Source organism: Trachypithecus francoisi, unplaced genomic scaffold, assembly GCF_009764315.1.
Source record: "Trachypithecus francoisi isolate TF-2019V2 unplaced genomic scaffold, Tfra_2.0 Lachesis_group17, whole genome shotgun sequence".
Taxonomy (NCBI): Eukaryota; Metazoa; Chordata; class Mammalia; order Primates; family Cercopithecidae; genus Trachypithecus; species Trachypithecus francoisi.
The window spans coordinates 25,736,400-25,759,857 of NW_022681462.1; the positions used below are offsets into that span (position 1 = coordinate 25,736,400).

A 23,458-nucleotide genomic window follows, 5' to 3' on the forward strand; every position below is an offset into this window, starting at 1 on the left:
TTCAAAAATAAGACTCCCCCCCAAAACAGTATTCTTTTTTGGAAAAGACCCCAGAGATCTGTGGGAAAATTAATCTTTATTTCCAGGTTAAACTTTGAAATTGTTATAAGATTAAAGAACTATGAGGATTTTGAAACAAAAGTTGTAGAAAGTGATCAGATTTTGAAAAGACCATGAAAAACTAAGAGGTGAGCTACAGCCCATGGAAACAACGGGAGAGATTTCTGAAACAGTTTATATAATGAGCTTTAATTCAGAGACTTTTTTTCCCTTTTGAGGAAACCCTCTGGCTTGAACATGTTCACAGGTCCTGTATGGCTTGTAACAAGCTGTGTTCTTTCTCCCTCTGGGACCTTGCTCAGGCTTGTAGTTTCATTTGAAAGAATAATTTTCGATATTTCCTAGGCTGAGCATTAATCCCTCCATTGCTTGATTGATTAAATCCCACTGTTTGTGTCTGGAAGGCGATGTCTGAGCTTCATGTATTGCTTTCTGGCAAGCTGCATTTCCATGCTCATGGAACAGATGCGGCTGGGTAACTGTGTGCAACAGGCTTTCAGCCGTCAAATCTTGGGGGGAATGACAGGTGTGGGGTCTCATTTTAACTCAAGTTTCAAGATCTCATAATTATACTGCTATCTGATCAATTCGGTTCATACCTTTTGTATGGCATTTAATAGCTTACAAGGTGAGAATATATTATCTCATTTGATCTTCACAAGAATTGTTTATAGGAAACAGAGCTCTATTATCTCTTATTTGAATAACGAGGAGCGGCTGTGACCCTTGCCCGGGGTCACATGGCCAGTAACTGGCAATCTTGTAATTAAAATTCAGATCTTTTGATTCTAACACCAGTGTTCTTTTATGATTCACATAAAAAACCTGAGATTGGAGAATTATAGAGGGCTTTGAAAAAGATCCACATTATCCATGTGCTCTGAGTCCCGAAAACTAACTGTAATATGAATGTCACATTGTGGCTCACTCGAGCAGAGCAAAACAAAGAATATGCCATTTCAATGTTGCCTCGAGGATAAGAAGTCTTGGAGAAAATTGCTGGGATATTTTGAAAAACCCTAAATGTGATCAGGCAGGCCCCTAGAAGGCAAGTCTGTCTGCCCTGTAAGGGACCTGTAGCTCATAAGGTCTCAATGCCTGGCCTGGCCTTCCCATGTGTTTCACCTGCATATATTCTATTTCTCCAGCTGTAACATCCTGGGTGTGGGCATATTGTTTTGGTCTTCTGCAAAGGGGAATCTTTATCTCAAGATTTTCAAGTGCAAGTACCTTATCAGGGAGAAGAAACACCAGTAGGAAAAGGGGGCAGTGGTATAGGGAAGACACAGTGGCCAATAAAGGGTACATTATCCAGGCAACTACCCCTGGAGATTAATCCCACAAGAAATGGACATGATGTAAAACACAAACCACAGAGACACACTCCCCTGAGGGGTGAGAGACGGGTGTTCAGATGCCAGCTCCCCTCAGGCTTTGTTCTTTTTTTTTTTTGCAGTGCTAAGTGAAAGCAGATTTATTAAGAAAGTAAAGATATAAAAGAATGGTTACTCCACAGACAGAGCAGCTCTTCAGTCATTGTTGAGAGCTGCTGGAAGTGGGAGGTAATTCCCCACCTTCCCGCATCCTGTGCAGGAGAGAAGAGCTGCATTCCGTAGCTTAGGAAAAAGTTCCTAGGCAAAGAAAGGCAGATCCCGGCAGGGTAATGTCTCTGGTAAAAGGCCCGAGGGATATGGCTCTGCTATAACAGGATCTAGATCTTACATTTCAAAAATTATCTTTCAATGCTTAAAATAGTATTTGGGATACTATAGTCCCCTGATAACTGTGGACATAGTAACGTGATATGAGAGTATATGTGAGAAACGCTTATAGATACACATTAAATCTGTACCAGCAAAAGAATATGGAAAGAAAGAAAGAACAAGAAGGGGCCAGGAAGGCACCCTGCACCATCGTTGCTTTGGCATGAGGAGTCATTTCTACTCACACTTTCTCATAAATCTTGTTGGGATGCTGTGGCCATTCGATCATGCATACGACTCTGCTGGGCATGGTCTCTGTGGTTGAGTAGTAGCCCTGGGGGAAGGCCAGGAGGAGAGCCAGGACCCAGATGACACAGATGACCACTTTGGTGGCCGTGGCGGACAGCCGCGGCTGGAGGGGATGGATGATGGCCATGTACCTGGAACAGAGAAGAAAGAATAAAGAATAAAGTTCTGATTTGGTCACCAAAATCTGCATCAGAGATTCCATATTTTTCCTGCCAATAAAAAAATTCATGGAAACCCTTTGATTCCTGATGATTTGTACAATTATTTTCCAATTCCTTTTCCATATTCTATCCTTAAGCTTTGTGATATGCCATACAATGCCATCATGCATAAGAAAAGTCAGCTAGATTTTTCAGTACTTCAGAACCCATCTAGCAACATTCAAGGCGAGACATTTTCATTATTGAAATGCTTGTGCTGGGGACAGGACAGCCAAGTATAGGTAAGTGAAATTAGAAAAATAAGAACAATGTTGTAAATTTATTTAATGTAAAGACTGACTTTCATTCTTTCTGGGTTAAGGGATAATGGTGATCAGAATAGTAGTTTTTCTCAATCCTTATGTGATATTATAAAAGGTTAGCAGTCCTACCTCTGTCCATACAATTTGAGGGGAAGTAAACATGTCTCTGTGACAAAACATTGGCCTAAAGTCAGCAAAAAACAGCTCCTGGAGAAATCGCAATCAATTCTTTGAGCATCTAGGAGTCAGGGTGTGGCTAACTATACATACTTCATGAGGAGAAAGACGGCCTCTACCTGATGAGGCAGATAGACTAGAAAGCACAAAGGACCAGTGTGGATGACATTTCATTGCAGGAAGAGTGGAGCACAGCAAATGATGACTTCATGCCTGGAGCCATTCCTCCATCTCCTCACTCCTGGGCTCTGGCACTAAACGGTGTCATCTGAATGAACGTGTCCACATGTTTGAATTTGTGCACAGCCCCTGAGATGTTGCAAAGATTTGAAGGATAAGTATTTCATATCAGCCTTTCATATCAGTGATAAGCACATCAATTCTGCCTCTTTCATTTTAAAAGACATCTCTCAATGCATATTTTTCTTATAAAGTTTATAGCTCTATCCCTTAAAGTAAGCATTTTTTTTAAAGGGAAGGAATGATATCTTATAGGGCCTTTGGCTTTTAAATATTATCTGACCAAACCTCAGAATCACACATTGCTTCTCTGACAGTCAGGTGTTTCCGACATCCATAGGACAGAATGGTCAACGGAGACTTAAAAAATCTGCAGACAAAGAGCAGCACAGCTGTCAGCTGGCTCCACATCATTCCACATAATTCTTTTGCTGTATTCTTTGGACTCCTAGGATCTCTAGACTAGAATTAGGGCCAGGGTTACAAGTAAAGCAATTTTATTCAGTATGTGCTCAACAAATTCCCACTGGGCACCTGCCACGGTAGAGCACAGTGTTTCCTTCTGGGCTATGAGCTTGTAATTTCTCCAGGGAGAAAAGGTGAATCAATAAGCAACTCAAAACACAGCAGTAGGATAAGTGACCTCAAGTGGTAAGTGGATCAATACCTGAGAGTCTTAGGGGAGCTGCGGAGACACTCAAGCCCTGGAATGGCAGGTGGTCTACCGGAGGGGCTTCAAGAGGTGTGCTGGATTTGGGTGAGCCTGCTGAGCATCCTGCCCCAACGGCAGGAAGCGTTTGGAGCTTTTTTCTTTCTCCATGTTAGGATGAGGCTTTGTTTGCATGAAGGCTTCCTTTAGCATCCTCTTATCACTGTAAACTTTAGAAACTTTTCTCTGCATTTTGGAGCTAGGGACCTGGGCTTTCCTTCTCTGGTCTGTAAGGGCCACTGAAAGTGTTTAGTGTATAGTGTCTGACTACTAGGAGGACACTTCATGTCAACCTTTATATCAGAAGTCATGATGACTCCCAGGAAGGAAACTCCTAGAAACTCTTCCTTCTGCCTCTTTTAGAAAGTGGGTAGGTGGTCTTAAAGTCAGGAGAGAGTGGAATTATAGGAAGGGACTTGGAAAAGATATGATGTTGGGGGTGTGTAGTAATCTGTACATCTCTGGGCAAGTTTCCCTGGTTCTGTTGATGCTGTAAAGCCTATCACTCAAAGGCTGTCTGAAGGTCATCAAAAGGGCTAAAACAACTCTCACAATGCTGCAAATCAAGCATTGTCTGTTTTTTTTAGGTTACCTGCAAAGGGCCATGACTACTGCCAAGGCAGGTCCAGGACACCATAGACTAGATGACCTTCCATCTCTGCAGTAGTCCCCTGAAAAGGACCCTGACAAGTGTTGATTTCTCCCCTAGACCTGTGTCTTCCTTGATGCCTGACAGTGGTGGAGCCCTGTATCCTCTTCAGTCATGCGGTGGGGTGGGTGGGGGAAACTCAGAGCCAATACATGTGGGCCTGTTCAACCATTATCGTTGCCGTCTTTCCAATTCAGTGAAGGGCTGGACCCAGATGGCCATGGCCAGAACCTCTTTGAGTGTTTGTATTAAAACCATAGGATTGCTTGTTGGATTATTTCCCAAAGGCAAATTGTTTTCCCCCTACAAAGCTGGAAATGCAGCCGTGAAGATGCCTTATCTCACCTCCAGTACTGCACAGTTCCTACCTCCGCTGGCAGCTGCGCATTCTCAGGCTTCACAGCACCTTAAGGAGGATGCTCAGGGGAGAATGTGGTAATTACATTGCCCTCTTTTAATATTACCTCAAATGCAAGATTTTAATTTGTTTCTCATTCAGGATAAATGCTCAGTCTCAAATAAACAAATCCTAACACCACCCCCTATGCTCAGATTGGCGATACACCCTTCAGAATCTAATGTGACTGGGCTTATGGGGGATTGCATCAGCGTATTGGCACTGTAACTCCAAATGGGTGGCAGAAAGCCATATTTTATCCTTATTGCAGAAATTGCAATTTGGGAACCCATTTCAGTTAACTCTCTGCCATTCCTTGAGTGTAGGAGCCATTTTAGTGACAGATGAAAGTATTACCCACATAAAGCCAGAGAGAAAAAAAAAAGATTGGCTTTAAAAAATGTATATATGTTCATTTGTTCAAAGCAGAGGTATTTGTAAATCTCCCTCCCTCCTTCCTTCCCTCCTTTCCTCTCCTTCCTCCTTTCCTCTCTCTCTCTCTTGCAATCCTCATTTCTGGGACTTGTTTAACATGTTTTTTTCTTATTTACCCAAAAGCTAGCACCATTTGGATAACCTGTACACAGATGGATGAATATTTTCTTTCCTACTCCCCATTTCTAGCTTGGATCCATTAACATACATTTATATATTTACCTGGAACCACCCTGAGCAATTCTTGCTTATTTGGTTATGAGCAAGTGCTGCAAGCCCAAGGAAAATACATTCAATAAATATTTATTGACTGCACCATGCTCACGGGACTCTAAGGCAGTCAATGAAACGTCTTTCTGGTTTAAGCATTAATCATCAGGCTGCCAGAGACCGGGGTCTGGAGGTGTGTGAGATATGGATTATGTTCTCTACTTCAGGTGGTTCCAGTCCCACTGAGGGCCATCAGCTCTGATTTGAATTGTATGTGTCCTCCCAGCTGTAAAGCCTGAGATGTAGCCTTCCTCTTGCATGATTATGCTTTACGAAAAGAACTCTCTGCTGCACATTTTTTTTTCTTGTAGGCAGTGTGAAACAATCTTACTGTGAAAAAGAATTTCAATCCTCTGACAAGCGGCAGTATCTTCATAACTTCCTCTTATACCAGTCCCAAAACACTCGGCAGAGAGAATGTCTTTCCTCTACTATGAGATTTGGCCAGTGGGGCCCTTCTTCCACAGTCTTTCTCATCCAGTTCCTGCCCTTGCTTCTCCCACTCACTCCTGGGGTGTTACAAGTTTCCTTTAAGGGACCATATCTTCCTGAGTTCAGATAACCAGGGTGGTAATAGCTGAGAGTATGGCTGCTGTAGTCTAGCTCAAGGATTGGCAATTTTTTTCTGGGAAAGACAGATATTAAATATTTTGAGTTTTGTGATCCATATAGTTTCAGTTGTAATTATCAAACTCTATCTTTGTTGTGTGAAAACAGCCACAGACAGCAAGGAAACTATTAGGCATGACTGTATGATAATAACGTTTTATTTACAAAAACAGGAGGCAGGCTGCATTTGGCCCCTGGCCCCATAGCTTGCTGTCCCCAGGTCTAGTTTATGGGAAGTGAAGAGCAGGAGGAATTAGAACCATAGGAGAAGATGGTGTAATATTCAGAAACACTCTTTACCTTTGGCAGATGGGAACTCATTGGGTAGATAACTCCTGTGTCCCACAAGCAGTCAGTAAGGTGGTCGATGGCTAGTCATGACCCAGAATCACATATGGCTCTGGTTCTTATGTGAGTGCAGTGGTCAATCTGGGATGTTTTTCCTCCTCGATCCCTTCCTGGCTGCTCCTGTTTATTTTCTTTTTTTTTTTTTTGAGGCGGAGTTGGAGTCTCGCTCTGTTGCCCGGACTGGAGTGCAGTGGCCGGATCTCAGCTCACTGCAAGCTCCGCCTCCCGGGTTTACGCCATTCTCCTGCCTCAGCCTCCCGAGTAGCTGGGACTACAGGCGCCCGCCACCTCACCCGGCTAGTTTTTGTATTTTTAGTAGAGACGGGGTTTCACCGTGTTAGCCAGGATGGTCTCGATCTCCTGACCTCGTGATCCGCCTGTCTCGGCCTCCCAAAGTGCTGGGATTACAGGCTTGAGCCACCGCGCCCGGCCTGCTCCTGTTTATTTTCACAACTTGGCCCTGTCATCATGTCCTTGTGGCTGGTTTGGTGCCCTACTTTTACTGCTGTGGAGATCTCTAAACCTTGTGCTGACCACGTTTCACTTTATTTTCTATTTTCTTTTATTTTTTTCTTTTGAGACAGTCTCGCTCTGTCACTCAGACTGGAGTGCAGTGGTGTGATCTTGGCTCACTGCAGCCTCTGCCTCCCAGGTTCCAGTGATTCTCATGCCTCAGTTTCACAAATAGCTGGGATTACAGGCACCTGCCACCATGCCCAGCCAATTTTTTTGCATTTTTAGTAGAGAAGGGGTTTCACCATGTTTGCCAGGCTGGTCTTGAACTCCTAACTTAAGTGATTCGCTCTCCTTGGCCTCCCAAAGTGCTCAGATTACAGGCATGAGCCACTGTGCCGGGCCTCTATTTTTCTATTTTCATATCCTTCTTTTCTCTTATCACCCTCCACAGGTCCTTGGCCTGCCCAGGTGCCTAGAATGTAGTAAATACTCAGTGAAAGTTTGGTTGCATAAACGATATCTTGGCACATAGCAGTGGTTTCATAAAGCCTTGCTGAGTGAAAATAAATGTAGCAGGAGAAAAGCATATATGGTATACCTTTATTCCTCCCAGTCTCAACACATGTAAGACTGTTACGTGAGAATAATTATTGCTCAAAGTGTTTTCTGTCATATAGATATCCCCCAGGATCATCCTGCAGGAGTGACCTCACTGGACCTGGCTCTCCAGAATTTTTTATCTCTTGACATCAAGCCCTTAAATAAAGCCTCAATACCTACTTGTTGACTAACTTTTGTGTTGACTATATGTTGGGAACTGTGCAGGATTTAGTTTTTCAGCCTTTATTTTAGGTTCAGGGGTACATGTGCCAGGTTTGTTCTATAGACAAACTCATGTTACAGGGGTTTGTTGCACAGATTATTTCATCACCCATATTAAGCCTAGCACACAATAGTTATTTTTTCTGCTTCTCTCCCTCCTCCCACTCTCCATCCTAAAGTAGGCCCCAGTGTCTGTTGTTTCCTTCTTTGTGTTCATGAGTTCTCATCATTTAGTTCCCACTTATAATGTGGTATTTGGTTTTCTGTTCCTATGCTAGTTTGCTAAGTATAATAGCCTCCAACTCCATTCATGTTCCCGCAAAAGACATGATTTCATTCTTTTTTATGAAAGAATTTTATATATAGTATTCCATGGTGTGTGTGTACCACATTTAAAAGTCCAATCTGTCATTGAATGGCATTTAGGTTGACTCTGCGTCTTTGCTATTGTGAATAGTACTGCAATGAACATATACATGCGTGTAGCCTCATGTTAAAATGATTTATATTCCTCTGGGTACATACCCAGTAATGGGATTGCCGGGTGAAATGGTAGTTCTGGTTTTAGCTCTTTAAGGAATGAAGACTTGAACATGAAACCTAAAGCTATAAAGGCCCTGGAAGACAACCTAGGCAATACCCTCCTGGACAAAGGAAGGGGCAAAGATTTCATAACAAGGACACCAAAACCAATTGCAACAAAAGCAAAAATTGACAAATGGGATCTAATTAAACTTAAGAGCTTCTGCACAGCAAAATAAACTATCAATGGAGCATACTGACAGCCTACAGAATGGGAGTAAATATTTGTAAACTATGCATCTGACAACGTTGTAATATCCAACCTCTGTAAGAGACTTAAACTGATTTACAAGAGAAAAACAAACAACCCCATTAAAAAGTAGGCAAAGGACATGAACAGACACTTTTCAAAGAAGACATACTTGTGGCCACAAGCAAATGAAAAAAATCTCAATATCACTGATCCTTAGAGAAATGCAAATCAAAACCTCAATGAGATACCGTCTCATAACAGTCAGAATGGCTATTTTGAAAAGTTGAAAAATAACATATGCTGGCAAGGTTGTGGAGAACGGGGAACACTTATATACTGTTGACGGAAGTAAATTTGGCTTCTGTCTTTCTATGTGGCATCACTCTCTGGCTCTTCTTCTGAACAAATTGCTCCATCTATTCTCCTTCCATCCTCCCTCCATTTCAGGGAGCACACAGTCTTTTACCTGAGGTCACTAACATTTCATCAGTTGAGATTTTCTTCCAGGATTTTTTTTATCATCAAAATTCAGGGATGTTATTTAAGCATATCACTTGACCAGCATCCTTATCTATTTAGCTAACCTCAAGCTCATAAAGCTATATAACCACAGAGGCCTTTAGCAGCCTGCAGAGATGACACAAAGTTCACACACCATTCAATCATTTTTATTATTAGTTAATTATTGTTTATTAATATTAGCAGCAGAGTCCCTTGCGTCCTCACTTCTATGTTGTGCACAATTCTAAAAAGCATGAGGTTTTGATCTCCATGCACAGATTCACAGCATCATCAGTGGACCCACTTCAAAAGGTGCCAGTTGACAGCAAGGGCGCCATCGACAAGACCATAAAAAATGGATGCAAAGACAGATGGATTTGAAGGCCTGTGACAGTTTAGGGTGAAGTGAAGGAGGGGATGCAGTTGACTGTTGTTTGAGCTGTCCTTTCTCATGTGTGATCAAAGAATGACCCATATTGTTCAAAGAAGATTCAGAAATAGAGTCCTTGGGCTATTAGGAAGCAGAGTACCTGATGTAGGAGCTCATGAGAGGAGGTGATAACAGACCCCAGGAGCCTGCCAGCCTTGTCTAGATTCTACTTCTTATCTCACTACCATCTGTAGAAATTTTGTTCATCCTTTAAATGTGGATCAGAATCCATCTCCTTCAGGAAAACTTTTTCGACTGTTCAAAACTCTCATGGAGATAATCATAACCACATTCTATTGAATACCCTCCCATGCTCCTGTTAGCTGTCCTCCCTTATGCAACCATCTCATTTTATTTTATAGCAGGACAATCTGTGCTCTTGTTCTATCCCATCACTGGACGGTAAGCTTCCTGAGGGCAGAGGTTGTGTTCACATATATTTTTATCTTTTGGGAAACTTACCAAAGAGCCTTACACCACTGGTAAAAATTTGCCTGGATGTGCCAGTTGATGTTTGACCAAAGAACTCCATCTTCATTCAGCAGTTGCAAGCTGGCAGCTCCACTTAGGGCATTCAGACTAGTCTTAAAAGACAAGATTACAAAGGGATAGATACAATTCTGGAGTATTCCTTCAACAGTGAACTCCTTAAAGCTATTTTGGAATGTTAGGCACTAAGCCAGGATTGATAAAGCGCCCTAGTTGGGAATAGATAGAAGGTGTCCCCTAAGCATCCCAGGTTAAGCCCTTTGATTTTTGCAGAGCCAGGGCTACCATAAAAATACATGTGACTAAGATCTGATGTGAACTAAGGGGAAAAGATGGTGAAGGTCCAAGTTAAGTGTGATATTCTGAGTGTTTCTGCCAGCAGGTGGGCCAGACAGTAAGCATTGGGAATGAGCAACACTAGGAGTACCAGTCAGCTAATCGCTGGGATCCTGTCATTCACAATAAAATGCTGCCCCTCAGGGGTGGGACTAGGGGTGGGAGTGGCTGGGGTGAAGCAGGAAGACAGAGCACGCATGTTTTTTTTCTCCCTGAAAAGAGAAATGGTAGCAAGTTTGTAATGCAATGGAAGGTGAGTCAAGTTATACACCATTTCATTTCCAGCTTGAGGGCTCCTGTCAAGGATTGGCAGAAACTACTTGATAGCTCACAACATTTGTAACTACTGCTTTCTTCCTCTATGGCATCTCATGCTTGCATTTGGGACTCCATTCCTGAGGCTGTGCTGACATGTGTAAGACAGACACGCACAGCAATAGCTATCCCCTGGGCAAAAGGTTAATGCTACTGGGACCAACTAGATCCTTTGTGACATTGACCTGTTTGTGATTTAGAGCTAAAACTTAGGTAGGAGGTGTGTGGGGACACAAGGGAGACTCAGGTTTACCGAAATTTGACAGGGGAGGTGATAACAGGACTACATTAGCTCCAGCAGCAAAGGAAAAACAAAAGAAGAGAATCGTTTGGACTGTAATGTCTTTGAGATTTTAATTACTGTAAGGGAAAGGGGGAATTGCACTGATTGAAATTCATGATTTTAGTGGGAACTCAATAATGGAAAGAAGTTCAAATTTAGGGCATCTTTAAAATTGTTGGCACTGTGCTTTTTGGCCTCTGCTGTCACTGCAGTTTTGAGTAGTCCTCTGTGGTAAGCTAGTTAGGAAAATGTAGTTGGCCGTATCTTTGAATTGTATTTTCACCTTATGCAATGTGGCCTTGATATTAAGTTATTAAATAATTAATGCTCTCTTCTGACCAGTTTTGAAGTTTTCGTGAACAACATCAAAGATGCATTTCTTTTAGCTCTTTGAAAATACACACTAAATTGTTATTGAATGGAGTTTGAATGTTCCCAACCCCCCAAAATGGTAAATATTTGAGGTGATGGATATGCTAATTACCCTGATATGACCATTACACATTGTATACATGTATCAAAATATCACACTGCACCTCAAAATATGTACAATTATTACGTGTCAATTAAAACAAATAAACAATTTTTGGAAATCTTAAGAAAATGATGCAGTTTTTGGAGGGCTGAACCACTCATTGCATTGGGCCTGGCAGGCTATGTAAAAAATGCTGCAGTCACTCACAAGTGTATTTAGAGTTTCCCTGATTCTCTGGCATCCTCTTTCCCCAAGTGGTGAGCATGTTTTCTGGGTGACCATAGGCTTGACTTTTAATTTTGGCAGCAGAAAACTTAAAGCAGAGGCACTTGGGGCCAAAGGAAGGGCTAGGAGGGAGAATGAAATTTCTCTGCCTCCTCCTCACTCAGGGTAGCCTCTCTTCTCCCACAGATCTCTTTTATTCGACCCACAAAGGCAGAATCTGTGGGATGGGATTGGAGTGAGGTGAATGAGGCACTCACAGTGCAAGTGAAGTATTAAATCCTGTCTTTATTTAAAATTTCAATATTTTGTTAATCATAGATTTTTGTGCATTAAATTTGATATCTTAATGTATTGCATTAAAGTATTATTTGTCTTGATTGCTGAACTTTTGGGGTCCCCTTAAATTGTGCACCCCAGGCAAATGCTACATTTGCATCACCCTAATCCCAGCCTTGAAAATGTCTCCTACTGAAGTACAGCAGGCAAGACAATCACTAATCAAATAAAGTGTACTCAGACTCAGGTGCTCAGCATTATTCAGTGCCACTGCCTCCGTCAGGCAGCTGATGTACCAGTCTGTTGTGCTGCATCCTGTGCCTGTAGCCACCAGATGGGGTGGCAGGCTCAGCAGGAAGCCCCTAACAGTTTAACATGAACAGGAAAGATGCTGAGTAATCCTTCTCTGGAGAGTATGAATATCATTTGGGCACCCTTGCTACAGTGATTTTGCTCTCTCTTATATAGTGTAAATCCACAACCTTTTATTTAGTTTTAATAGTGCTTTCTTACTTAAAAAATTTTTTGACAGCAATAAGTTATAATTTCAAAGAAGCACACGTCAAATGAACAGTTTAGTACTGGATTTCTGCTTTTCATAAAAGTTGATGATGAATGTGTAACTTGCACAAAATGATTTTAGACATTAACCTTTTATCAGGCCAAAGCGTTAATCACTGAACCTGTGAAAACCAAAAGACACACATCTGCTGAAGCAGCAGCAGCATATACACCAAATGTTAGTAGTTATTTTAAGACAACCATGCTCAAAGACAATTATTTAACCTATGCAGGGAAAATGGTGCGTTTGCTCATCATTCTGTGAAGCATGACTTCTCACTTAGATTAAACGACCGTTCTAAATTAACTTCACTCTTTTTCAATTCCAATGTTTCTTGTGCATGTACAAAAGATCGAGTAACAGCTATTAATATGTTGGCTCAGTTATCAGAAAAATTTGGCAAATAGCTAAACGATTCTAATTTTATATCACTGTCATCAGATTTTTCAAATAGAAAATCAGTTAATTTCAATAATGAGAAATTTTATTTTTATTTTTATTTTTATTTTTTTTGAGAAGGAGTCTCTCTCTGTCACCCAGGCTGGAGTGCAGTGGCACGATCTCGGCTCACTGCAAGCTCCGCCTCCCGGGTTCACGTCATTCTCCTGCCTCAGCCTCCCGACTAGCTGGGACTACAGGCACCTGCCACCATGCCTGGCTAATGTTTTGTATTTTTAGCAAAAATGGGGTTTCACCGTGTTAGCCATGATGGTCTCGATCTCCTGACCTTGTGATCTGCCTGCCTTGGCCTCCCAAAGTGCTGGGATTACAGGCGTGAGCCTCGTCACTTGGCCAATAATGAGCCAATTAAAAAAAAAATTCAATTCATAGATTCAAAGTTTTTGGAAGGTGAAAGCACGGACATTGTTGTGAATGTTATCATGAGTCCATTTCAAAGTTCAGCAGTGAAGATAAATTAATTTGTTTTGGTACTAATACGAATATGCTGTGGTAAAAATAATACGCTTACTAAATTAAGGAAGGCATGGAACAGAAATGTCCTTGTAATAGGTTGTGATACACATAATTTGCAACTATGTACACACAAACTGTGATATCTTACTAATTGAAATAGAAGCTGTAGCTGAAATTTATAAAAAGTTTTGTAGGTATACAGTAACTGAACTAATTTATTTTGGGTGTGGTTTTGTATGATGAATACAAAAGTATACTACACAGGATTTTAAAAGTGTTTGAGCCTTTGACTGTTTTATGAATTAACCTAAGTAATAGTACCAAATTTTTTGTAAATGAGTCCTCAAAGTTTTGGTTATATTTTGTTTAAAATTAGTTGAAAATTGTAAATCAAAATATTTTCAATGGAGTACTCCTAAATTTTTAACTTCTGAAGCTTTTGGCAAGTTGCAATTTCTCAATACAAATCTGGCAAACAAAAAGACATTGAAATTCATTTCTATAAAAGCCAGAGACAAACTGCATAAAATAAAAACTGAAAGCTCCTATGGGGCGCACAATTTAATTTTGAGATTCTTGAGTTGCTCTTAGGAATATTTTGATTAGAGGAAAGAATCTTTTGATGGATTTCTTGTTTTTTTAGTAAATTATTAACACTCTCTGTCAAAATAGAGTATAAAATTGAGAAAACTGCATTTCTCACAATTATACAGTGATTACATTTGGCAAAACACTAAAATGAAACAACCTGTTAACTAAGACAACTTAGTTTTGTCTTCTTAGTTTTATCTCCTAAATCTAACCTTCTGTACCTCTGTGCTGCATTCTGGCTGTCCTCCAGTTCATTGACTCTCCTCAGCAAGTCTAATCTGCTATTAGATTCGTTCACTGAGTTTTACATTTCAACTGTTATTATTATTCAGTTTTAGAATTTTGATTGCATATTTAAAAAAATGTCTAGTCATTCTTTATAATTTTTACTTGCTCTTCGTATTGTCAGGCTTCTTTTTTATTTCATTGTACATAATAAGCATAATTTATATTTAGTGTCTCTGTTAACTCTAATAGTTTAAGTCTATGGGTTTGCTTCTGCAGGTTCTCACTCATGGTGACTTCTTCCATTATCTGTTTTATGCCGACTGCATCCTGCTTATTTTCTTTGGAACTTTATCTTTGAGACTTTGTTGATGCCTGTGTTGAAGGTGGGTTCCTTCAGAGATGATATACAATCGTTTTTGACAGAAACCTGGGAATACTTCCAGACTGGGACCATTGTAAACTGGATTTCAGAGTGAGGTTTGTTTTAGACCAACCAACTGATATGAATTTGGTCTGCATCCCCATGTGAGGATACTTTTTCTGCTACAAACTCTCAGAAGAGATTTTTTTTTGTTTGTTTGTTTTCTGTTGACAGCACCAAGGTTGGAGATGGGCAGGTTTCCTGCAGCTGTTGGCAGGCGAGGCATTCATTTCTAGTTCTCTTTTACACTGAGGATACAGCTTTTTGGTTTCCAACTTCAAGAGAAGGTGGCCTATTAGACAACCCACCTTGGGCAGGTCCTAGGCTTTGTTTCTTGTCCCCATACTCTGTGAGTCAAGGTCAAGGTCAAATGCCCTTAAGACAAAAGCCAGCTTCACTGCTGTCAATATGTAGAATTCTTGCCATTAGTTAAATTTTACCTTGAGCATTTTTTTACTTTCTTGCAAGACAATGAATGATTTAACGAAGAAATTTTTGTATGTGTGGTATATTATTTAGCATTTTTGATTTAATTTCAAGAGCAGCAAGCAGGATATCTAGTCTGTCACTTTGCTGCTGTCTTATTTTTCATTTTTCTTTTTGTTGTCTAACTGTTCCAAGTAAAAATTTAAAGAATGCAGGAAGGTATAAAGGGAACGCTTCTCTTTGACTTCAGTCCTTAAGAGTAACACATAGTTAACATACCAAGCACTTGGTAAGTGCCCCACTCCATTCTATGTGCTTTCTTTGCATTAATTCATTTCATCTTTAACTAACTCTTTGAGGCAGGCTAATGTTATGACCTCCATTTTCCAGACGAGGAAATTGAGGCACAGAGAAGTTAAGTAGCTCATCCACCAAGTGTTGGAGCTGGGTTTAAACTTGGTGGTCTGGCTTCAGCGCCTTTGGTTTGCTTTTTATCAAGGCACTATCTAGGATCCTCACACCTACTGTCAACAATGAGTACAACCTTCTTTTCTCTGAACATATAAAGATATATATTTGTCAGGGACATCTAAACTAGAGTAACTCCATCTTGAATAGGAGCTGTGTAAAATGAGGCTGAAACCTACTGGGCTGCATTCCCAGATGGCTAGGCATTCTAAATCACAGGATGAGATAAGAGATAGGCACAAGATACAAGATATAGTTCATTAAGACTTTGCTGATAAAACAGTTTGCAGTAAAGAAGCCGGCCAAATCCCACCAAAACCAAGATGGCGAAGAGAGGGACTTCTGGTTGTCCTCACTGCTACACTCCCACCAGCGCCATAACAGTTTACAAATGCCATGGCAACGTCAGGAAGTTACCCTACATGGTCTAAAAAGGGGAGGCATGAATAATCCACCCCTTGTTTAGCATATAACTAAGAAATAATCATAAAAATAAGCAACCAGCAGCCCTTGGGGCTGCTCTGCCTATGGAGTGGCCATTCCTTTACTTTCCTAATAAACTTGTTTTCACTTTATGGACTCACCCTGAATTCTTTCTTGCACGAGATCCAAGAACCCTCTCCTGGGTCCTGGATCAGCATGGCTTTCTGGTAACATATCCATACTTTTTCCTGTCCTGCTTTTTAACTCACTCATTCAATAAGCCTTATTTAACCCCCTTTCTAGCTGTCAGAGAAGAGCTCAGTATATTCATGTTCTGAAGGAGTGGCTGTCTCTGGAAAGGGACACACATGATAATGAAAATGCAATTTGCTGTGTGCTCCAGAGGACTTACAGTGCATTAGAAGCATGAGCAGACAGGAGGACATTTATGCCTGGGCAGGGAGGTTGGGGGAGTTTCTCAGTGGAGGTGACATTTGAATTTGACCTGGAAGATTTAGCTGGCACGCACAATCTATAGAGAGCTGTGTGCAACATACTTTCTAGGAGAAGGCCACAGCATATACAGAGGCCCAGAGAAGCAAAAATAAATGGCTGTTTATAATGTTTCAACATTTTATTAGATGCTTATCAGGAGTCAGTATTGCACCTTCTATTTCATTGAATCACTATGGCACCTGACCAGGCACAAGAAAGCTCCTTAGTAACTACCAGCTGATTAACTTAATGATCCCTTTCTTCTTTCTATTTAGCGTGCAGCAGGCAGAGATGTTGACTCTCAGATGTTGATGAAGAAACAAGGATAGAGGATTGAGTGAGGAAGGACAAGGTCTCGCAGGCCTCTGCTGGTGAAGTGCTCAGAGAGAATGCTAGCTTTCAAAGGAATACATGAAAGATGCTGGAACCAGGGCTGCCAAACACAGAGCAAGAGAGAAATAGGCTCTCCAGAAAGTAAACACTTCCCAGATCTGTGTTTACAGACCACCCTGTGGCCTGTCTTACTGGTGATATAAGACTTCCTTGGTTTGGATTCTCTGGCAGTGGAACCCCTGCTACCTGAATTATGACTTTCCTCTTCCCATGCGGCCCCCAGCACAGGACATATCTCTTTCCCTCTCCCCATTGCTCTTACTTATTGCTTTTTCAGCTACTTAATCCTTCTTAAAGTGATTTCTTAGAATCTCAGTTTTCTCATTCTGAAAGAAGGATTCATAATATTTACTGGGCAGTGATGCCGAACAAGATAATATACATGAAGGGAATAGACAAAGTCTGGTGCGTAGCAGGCACCCAACACTTGATCACATTCCCCTTCCTATCTTTGTAACTTCCAGAGGCTGTGTGGTCTCTTTCCAGAGATTCAGTGCCTAGCTGAAACCCAGGGTACCCAGGACACCAGACACTTAAACTATCCGTGCTACTGGCTGGATCCAGGGCCAGGCGCCCAAAGATACTCAAAACACCAAAAGGCCGATGAGGCAGTGGCGTCAGCTTAATAGCTACTGTCAAGGATGGAAATACTCAATTTATAACTTAAATAGTGTTCCATGGGAGAAAGTAAATTGGAGTAGAATTATTCATCCCCGTAGTCCACACATGCTAATTCCACAGAGACCCTTAAGCACGACGATTGCTGAAATTGCAGACCGGTAAAGGGGGCACTAACACCCAGCAGCTGCATATTGAACCTCCTCTAGAGTTTGCTGGAACGAATTGCTTCCTTGCAGGGGGACCTTAAGACTTAGCTTTCCTGTGGAGGAGGAGCCTAATTCACCCTCTCCTACCTCCCCTATATTCTCCCCTCTCCATCTGGAATTCTGTTTCACCATCTTTTTGCAAATCTCACTTCTGAGAATGGTTGTTAGAGGCCCACCAGGGACAGCAGGAACTAGTGGGTCATTGTCAGAGGATGAAGCAGCACAGATTGTGAATGTCAGGATTGCACAGGTGGAGAAAAACACCTCCTCAAGCAAGAAGGAAGCACATGGGGGTGGGCAGGGGTTGGTGGAACTTGAGCCTTTTAGAAAGAAACCCAGGCACGTAAGGAGAAATGGTTAGGTCAATGGTATCTCACTAGGCTAGAAGCCGCTTGAGTCAGGGATTTGGGTTAGCATGAGTGTTCCTTGTATACTCATGGTGCAAGGGACCTCAGTGAGTATGTAGGCTGTTAGGATGGGGAGGGGGATTGGAGGTTGTTTGGTTCAGTCCCTTCACTAGACACATGAGGACAGTGGGGCCCAGAGAGGCGGCATGGACACTCAAGATGGATTCTGTGCTTGAAGTCAGGAGTGGCTCCAGAGTTTTGATATTGGAAGGGCTGGGGAAGCAATCAAGCTGACGGAATGGGGGAAGGTTGTCTTGAAGCTGCTTTTGCCTAACACTTTACATAAAACTGGAAAAGTGTCAGAAAATAGGAGGGAAGAGCTGAGGCAGATGGGAGAGATCTAAAGCTTCATTTGGTACCAATGCAGCTTGAGGCCCTGGGACTCTCCTGCTCTCCCCCACTAGGTTTGACCATCTGAACATTTTTAGGAAAAGGGGAAGGAGAGCAAGTCCTCCTTGGTCCACACAGCAACGAGCCCACCATCCGGCCTAGGCAGCCCCAACCTTGCCTCTGCTAGGCTCCCATAGAAGCAGAAGGGAGGAGCAGCGCTGGGGCCTGCCTGGGCCGTGAACGTTTCTTCACTACAAAGAGGCGCCTACCTGAACCTCCATCTCACACACAGACTTAGAAGGTCAGGAAAGCGATTTCTAGCAACAAGCTCATTAGCACCAACTCTATTCCCACAAAAAGCAATTTGGAGGGCTGATGGAATTTATTAAAATCAGATTCTACTTATAAGAATAACTGCACACAGAACAGGTCATGATTTATGCCCAGCTTTAAAACGCCCTCTGAGGGGATCATGAAAGGACTTCCTCTCCTACCGTGTCATGAAGGCCTCTGACCTTGCAGTGCTGTTTCTGTGCCTTGGTGACAGGTGTCACAGATTAAAGACATTTGCTTGAACAGCTTCAGTGGCTTTGTTTCTGTTTCATCGCTACCAGAGGCTTTGAGGCCTCCTAACATTTTTTTTCTTTCTTTATGACTCTTTATCTGAGTGGTTGCAGGCTCCTTGGGTGACTAGGCCAACTGACAGAGATGGCTGTGGGCCATTTCAGGAGCTATTGTCTTTAAAGGAGCTGGATAGTTCATATTCCAGTGGCTCCTGAAATTTCACCTGGCCCTGCCACTGAGTCAGGTATGCCGCCTGACATGAAGCAGGATGGTTTGACTCAAAAGATTTGATATGACCTTTTTTAACTGAGTGGGATCAAGATGTAGAAATAATTTTTTGATTTCCAGTAATGTGCAGAAAATTACTTCTCCATCCTTCAGACTTTCTTCTTTGTTACTGTTACTGCATTAAGGCACATCCTTAAGAAACAATTGGGAATGATGTGAGATGGGAGATGGGCTGGGGCCCAGGAAGGGGAAGGAGGAGTCTAGTGAAACATCTGGAATAGCAGTGGTTTGACTTCCAGCTGCATCAGCATGCATTTTCTGTCAAGTCTCATCCACTTACATTCACGTACTTCTGAGTATCCAGTGGGGTCAGTGACCATCCACCCACCCCCATCCAGAAAGCACTGCCTCCCTGAAATTCTCTGATGCTTTTTATATCAGATGTCCATTCACCATTCTCAGATAGGCGATCTAATCACTGTCTAGAGCAGAGACAGCTGGTGGCCCACCTCAACTTTTGTTCTTTCCTCTTTCTCGGTAATGAGACCCTAATTTGAATCAGATGAATTCTGAAAACTGCTCTTGTACCAAAAAAGAAGTAATATAAACGGTGGTTGTACACCTGCACCCTTAGAAGCAGCTAAGACTGTGGTCCTGTCCTACTAAGGTGGTGAGCTCAAGTTTTGGCCTGCATACCAACCTCCAAACACCCCTGCTGTTTTAGGGGACACTGGATCTCCCTGCAGCCACTGGACTTCAGGCAAACCCAGAATTTGCATGTTTCTGACATCCTTAGGATTTCAAACAACACATTCCAGGTCTTTACAGAGCATAATAAAAAGGCCCTATTTTCTAATAGAAAGAACGGCTTATTTTATTTCACTGCTACAAGTTATTTAAAATTAGTATTTATGAAATAGAGTTTTTATAAACAGAATCCTAGACATATAGGTACAGTGGTCTCGCATGGTGCTCCCTCCAATTCCCTGCATCTTCTAGGTCCAAGAGAAAATATTCCTTAGAAATCCAGCTGTCGGCAGGGGGTGGTGGCTCATACCTGTAATCCCAGCACTTTGGGAGGCTGAGGCGGGCAGATCACGAGGTCAGGAGATCAATACCATCATGGTTAACACAGTGAAACCCCATCTCTACTAAAAATACAAAAAAAATTAGCTGGGCGTGGTGGCAGGCAACTGTAGTCCCAGCTACTCGGGAGGCTGAGGCAGGAGAATGGCGTGAATTCAGGAGGCGGAGCTTGTAGTGAGCCGAGGTCACATCACTGCACTCCAGCCTGGGCAACAGAGGGAGACTGTCAAAAAAAAAAAAAAAAAAAAAAAAAAGCAAAGAAATCCAGCTGTCCAGGAAAACTCTTTGACCTCTAGGATCTTCCAGTACTTGAGATACTTAGAGTGTCTTTGTCATTCCTGTACTCATCTACTTTCTCTATACTTTTAGATCTTTATTGTGTTTCTTTATGATGGGATCTTTGGCATAAGACATTCCAGAGTATTAAGCATACAGTCGTAGGCTTCATCAGTGCTACCTAGGACCTTTTTACATCCAAGACAACTTAATAGCTTCAATGGATAAAACGGCACTGACTCTGAATGCCAGTAGTGAGGTGTACTGGGAAAGACAAACATTTACCATCACATTGTCCCTTGACAGCAGGTGAGGAAACTGGGGTTTGTGGATATGCAGCAGTTACAGAGTAGAGATGGGGCCCCCACCCATGAGTTCTGCCTGATTTAAATTCCCCACTTGGAAAAAGGCGTGTGAGTGTTCCACAGTGCAGAGGCCCAGCAGGAAGACAGGGCACTGGGAATGGCTCAGTCACAGATTTTAGCATTACTGCTGGCGATTATTTGTCTTCACCATCTCCTATGTGCCAGGGACTGTGTACCATGAGATAGTCCCACTTTGGGCAGATTAATGAGTGAATAAACTCATTGAATCTTTGCTTTCTACCCATGACTAAAACTACCCAGCCTGGGCTCTTGCCTTCTTCCCAAGGAAGGTGGTGGCTACTCAAGTATTATAGAAATACACTACAGGGCTGAACTGGTTCTTTTCCCATGAAGAAGTTCCATTTTCTTGACTCAAAACTGAGGAAATGTTTGAACAGGTCCATCCCAGCCAGGTGGGAGTGTCACCCAAGGTGATGCGGTTGTGTTCTGATGAAGCCTTGGACTGTGGTATGTTATCACATACCATGGTAAACAAACTTCTGCTGGGTTGTCATCCTGTCAAGGACTAGGGGATCTGTCTCTCCCAGCTCTGTCCTCATTGGTCACTTCTGTAGTCTTGACCCATGGCTGAGTGGTAGCCTGGAGACTCATGTACTCTTACATTCATTCAAATACTAACTGAGTACCTATCAGAGCCAGGCACTATGGCAGGAGCTGGGACACAGAGGAAGAGATCGTAACTACCACCCCCCTCTCAGGAAGCTCCAGTCTTATGAGAGTGATGGATAGCAATTAAACCTACAAATACACGTGCAATTACAACTGTGGTAAGTCCTATGAAAAAAAGGGTCATGAGAACATGCAACAAGGGGATCTATTTTATTTATTATAAAATAAACAAATAAATAAAGGGTGGATGGATTTGATCTGCTGGCCATAGTTTACTGAGCTCTGTACTAAATAGTTAAGGTATTAATTAAGGCTTCTAAAGGAAAGGGGAATGAAATTAACATTTGTTTAAGCATTCAATGTAGGATATTTAAGTGGGGTTATCCAGGTATCATGTAGACTCTTCACAGCTATCATTTATTATGAACTGATCCATCAGTCAGGTATTAGCATCCATATTTTACCTCTAAGAAAACAGAGGCACAAAGCAATTAAGTCATTTGCCTAAAGTCACACTGCTAGCAAGGAATTTGTGCAGAGGAGGAATCTGAACAGGCCTCTCAGGCTAGGATCAGAGATCAGACAGGATTTGAGTTCAGGCTGTCTGACTTTGGCATCTGTAATTTTTTGACTAAAATGAGAGCAGCAAAGGAGAATCTATGCTGGCTGGTTTCCCCACTTGTAGCCACGAATGTATAGCTATGCACATGGTCAGCTCTGTCGGAACACGGGCTTATCTATCCTTTCTTTGCTGCTCAGTGTACAGTGGCATCTTTCTATGCCCTTAAGCCACTAGGTCTCTCCATAGAGACTTAGGAACTGTTGTATAGGAAATAGAATATGTCGGAGCTTTTTTTCCCCCATATATAAACAAGTAAATCATCAGTGTTCAATATTATGGTAACAAAGTCATTTCTTCCCGTTGAGCGGAAGATAAGGGATTTGAGAGGCTCCGTTGGGGAGAAATAAAAACCCAACTTGTAAGTTTATTTGAGACAAAGCCAAAATACTAACATCTCATTCAGAAGGGGGAAAACAGCGAGGGGAGATGTGAGGGGAGCACTGGAAAGCTTAGACATCAGGTAATGCAACAGACTTGGTCAGCCTCTTTAGCAAAATGGAAATAAAAACGTAGCTCGTTAATTCTAGATGCATATCCAGGTTGTTAATGGAGAGAGGAGACATAGTTCAGAAATCTGCTTTTCTTTCTTTGAAATGAACATGTTTCCATTAAAATGGAAATCAAATCCTCATGATATGAAGCAGTCATTTTCTGGGTGCTATATGGTTATCTCTATCTTTCCTGGCCACAATGAGAATGGAGATACTCACATTCATCCATTAGCCTATGGAAGTTACAACTTTGAAATTCTCAAAGTAGCCTCCTTTCCTTAGCACTGAATGTAGACAGTATTTTTAGGGGTAGGAGGCTGGGTTGATATAAGCGCACACCTTCTTCCCACTCAAGTTAATTCAGAAAGGCAAGGGGCAAATGAAAATGAGAGTGGAATGCTAGAAGTGGCAGAAAAGTTTTGTTTTACTTTTTTTAAAAAAAGCAAAGGCAAGTAAATGTACATTTGGGAAAATGATTTTTAAAGTCAGTATGAGGAAAAAGGAAATCAAATTTGCCTGCAAAGTTTACACAAGCAGATCACGTGAGGCAAGTGCTTAAAATGAGCAGTGGATGGAGTTGCTTTTGTCTTGGGTAGTTCCTGGTTGGTCTGTTTCAAGAGGTCCTGTCAGGGAGCTCTTGAAAAGGCTGTTCCTGGGATTCTGCCAAACCAAATACTGTCATCTCCCTCTGAAGACTCAACTCAGGGTGGCCCCTTAAGAAGCCCTCCTTGAGGCCTTTCTCTAATCTTCTCCATCATCATTGTCTGTTGAAATTAAAATGCATCCTGAAGGTGTGCTGCCCAGTGGCTTTATATCTTGTCTGCACAATGAGATTGTAAGCTCCTTGAGGAAAAGGACCAGGCTGTGTGTTAATTATGCATTCCTTGTGGTGTCTAGAATAATATCAAGTTCAGAAGACTCAGATATTACTTGAGATGTCTCTTTCTGACCCCTCCAA

The 23,458-nt window shown here is 42.0% G+C and overlaps 1 protein-coding gene across 1 annotated transcript in view; it reads right to left on the reverse strand.

Moving 5' to 3' along the window:
* TACR1 (tachykinin receptor 1) overlaps positions 1-23,458 on the reverse strand; it is a 157,807-nt gene that overhangs the window by 76,840 nt on the left and 57,509 nt on the right. The window contains exon 2 of the mRNA XM_033175242.1: positions 2,009-2,203. Coding sequence (XP_033031133.1) covers positions 2,009-2,203 — 195 coding nt within the window. The remainder of the gene's footprint in view (positions 1-2,008; positions 2,204-23,458) is intronic.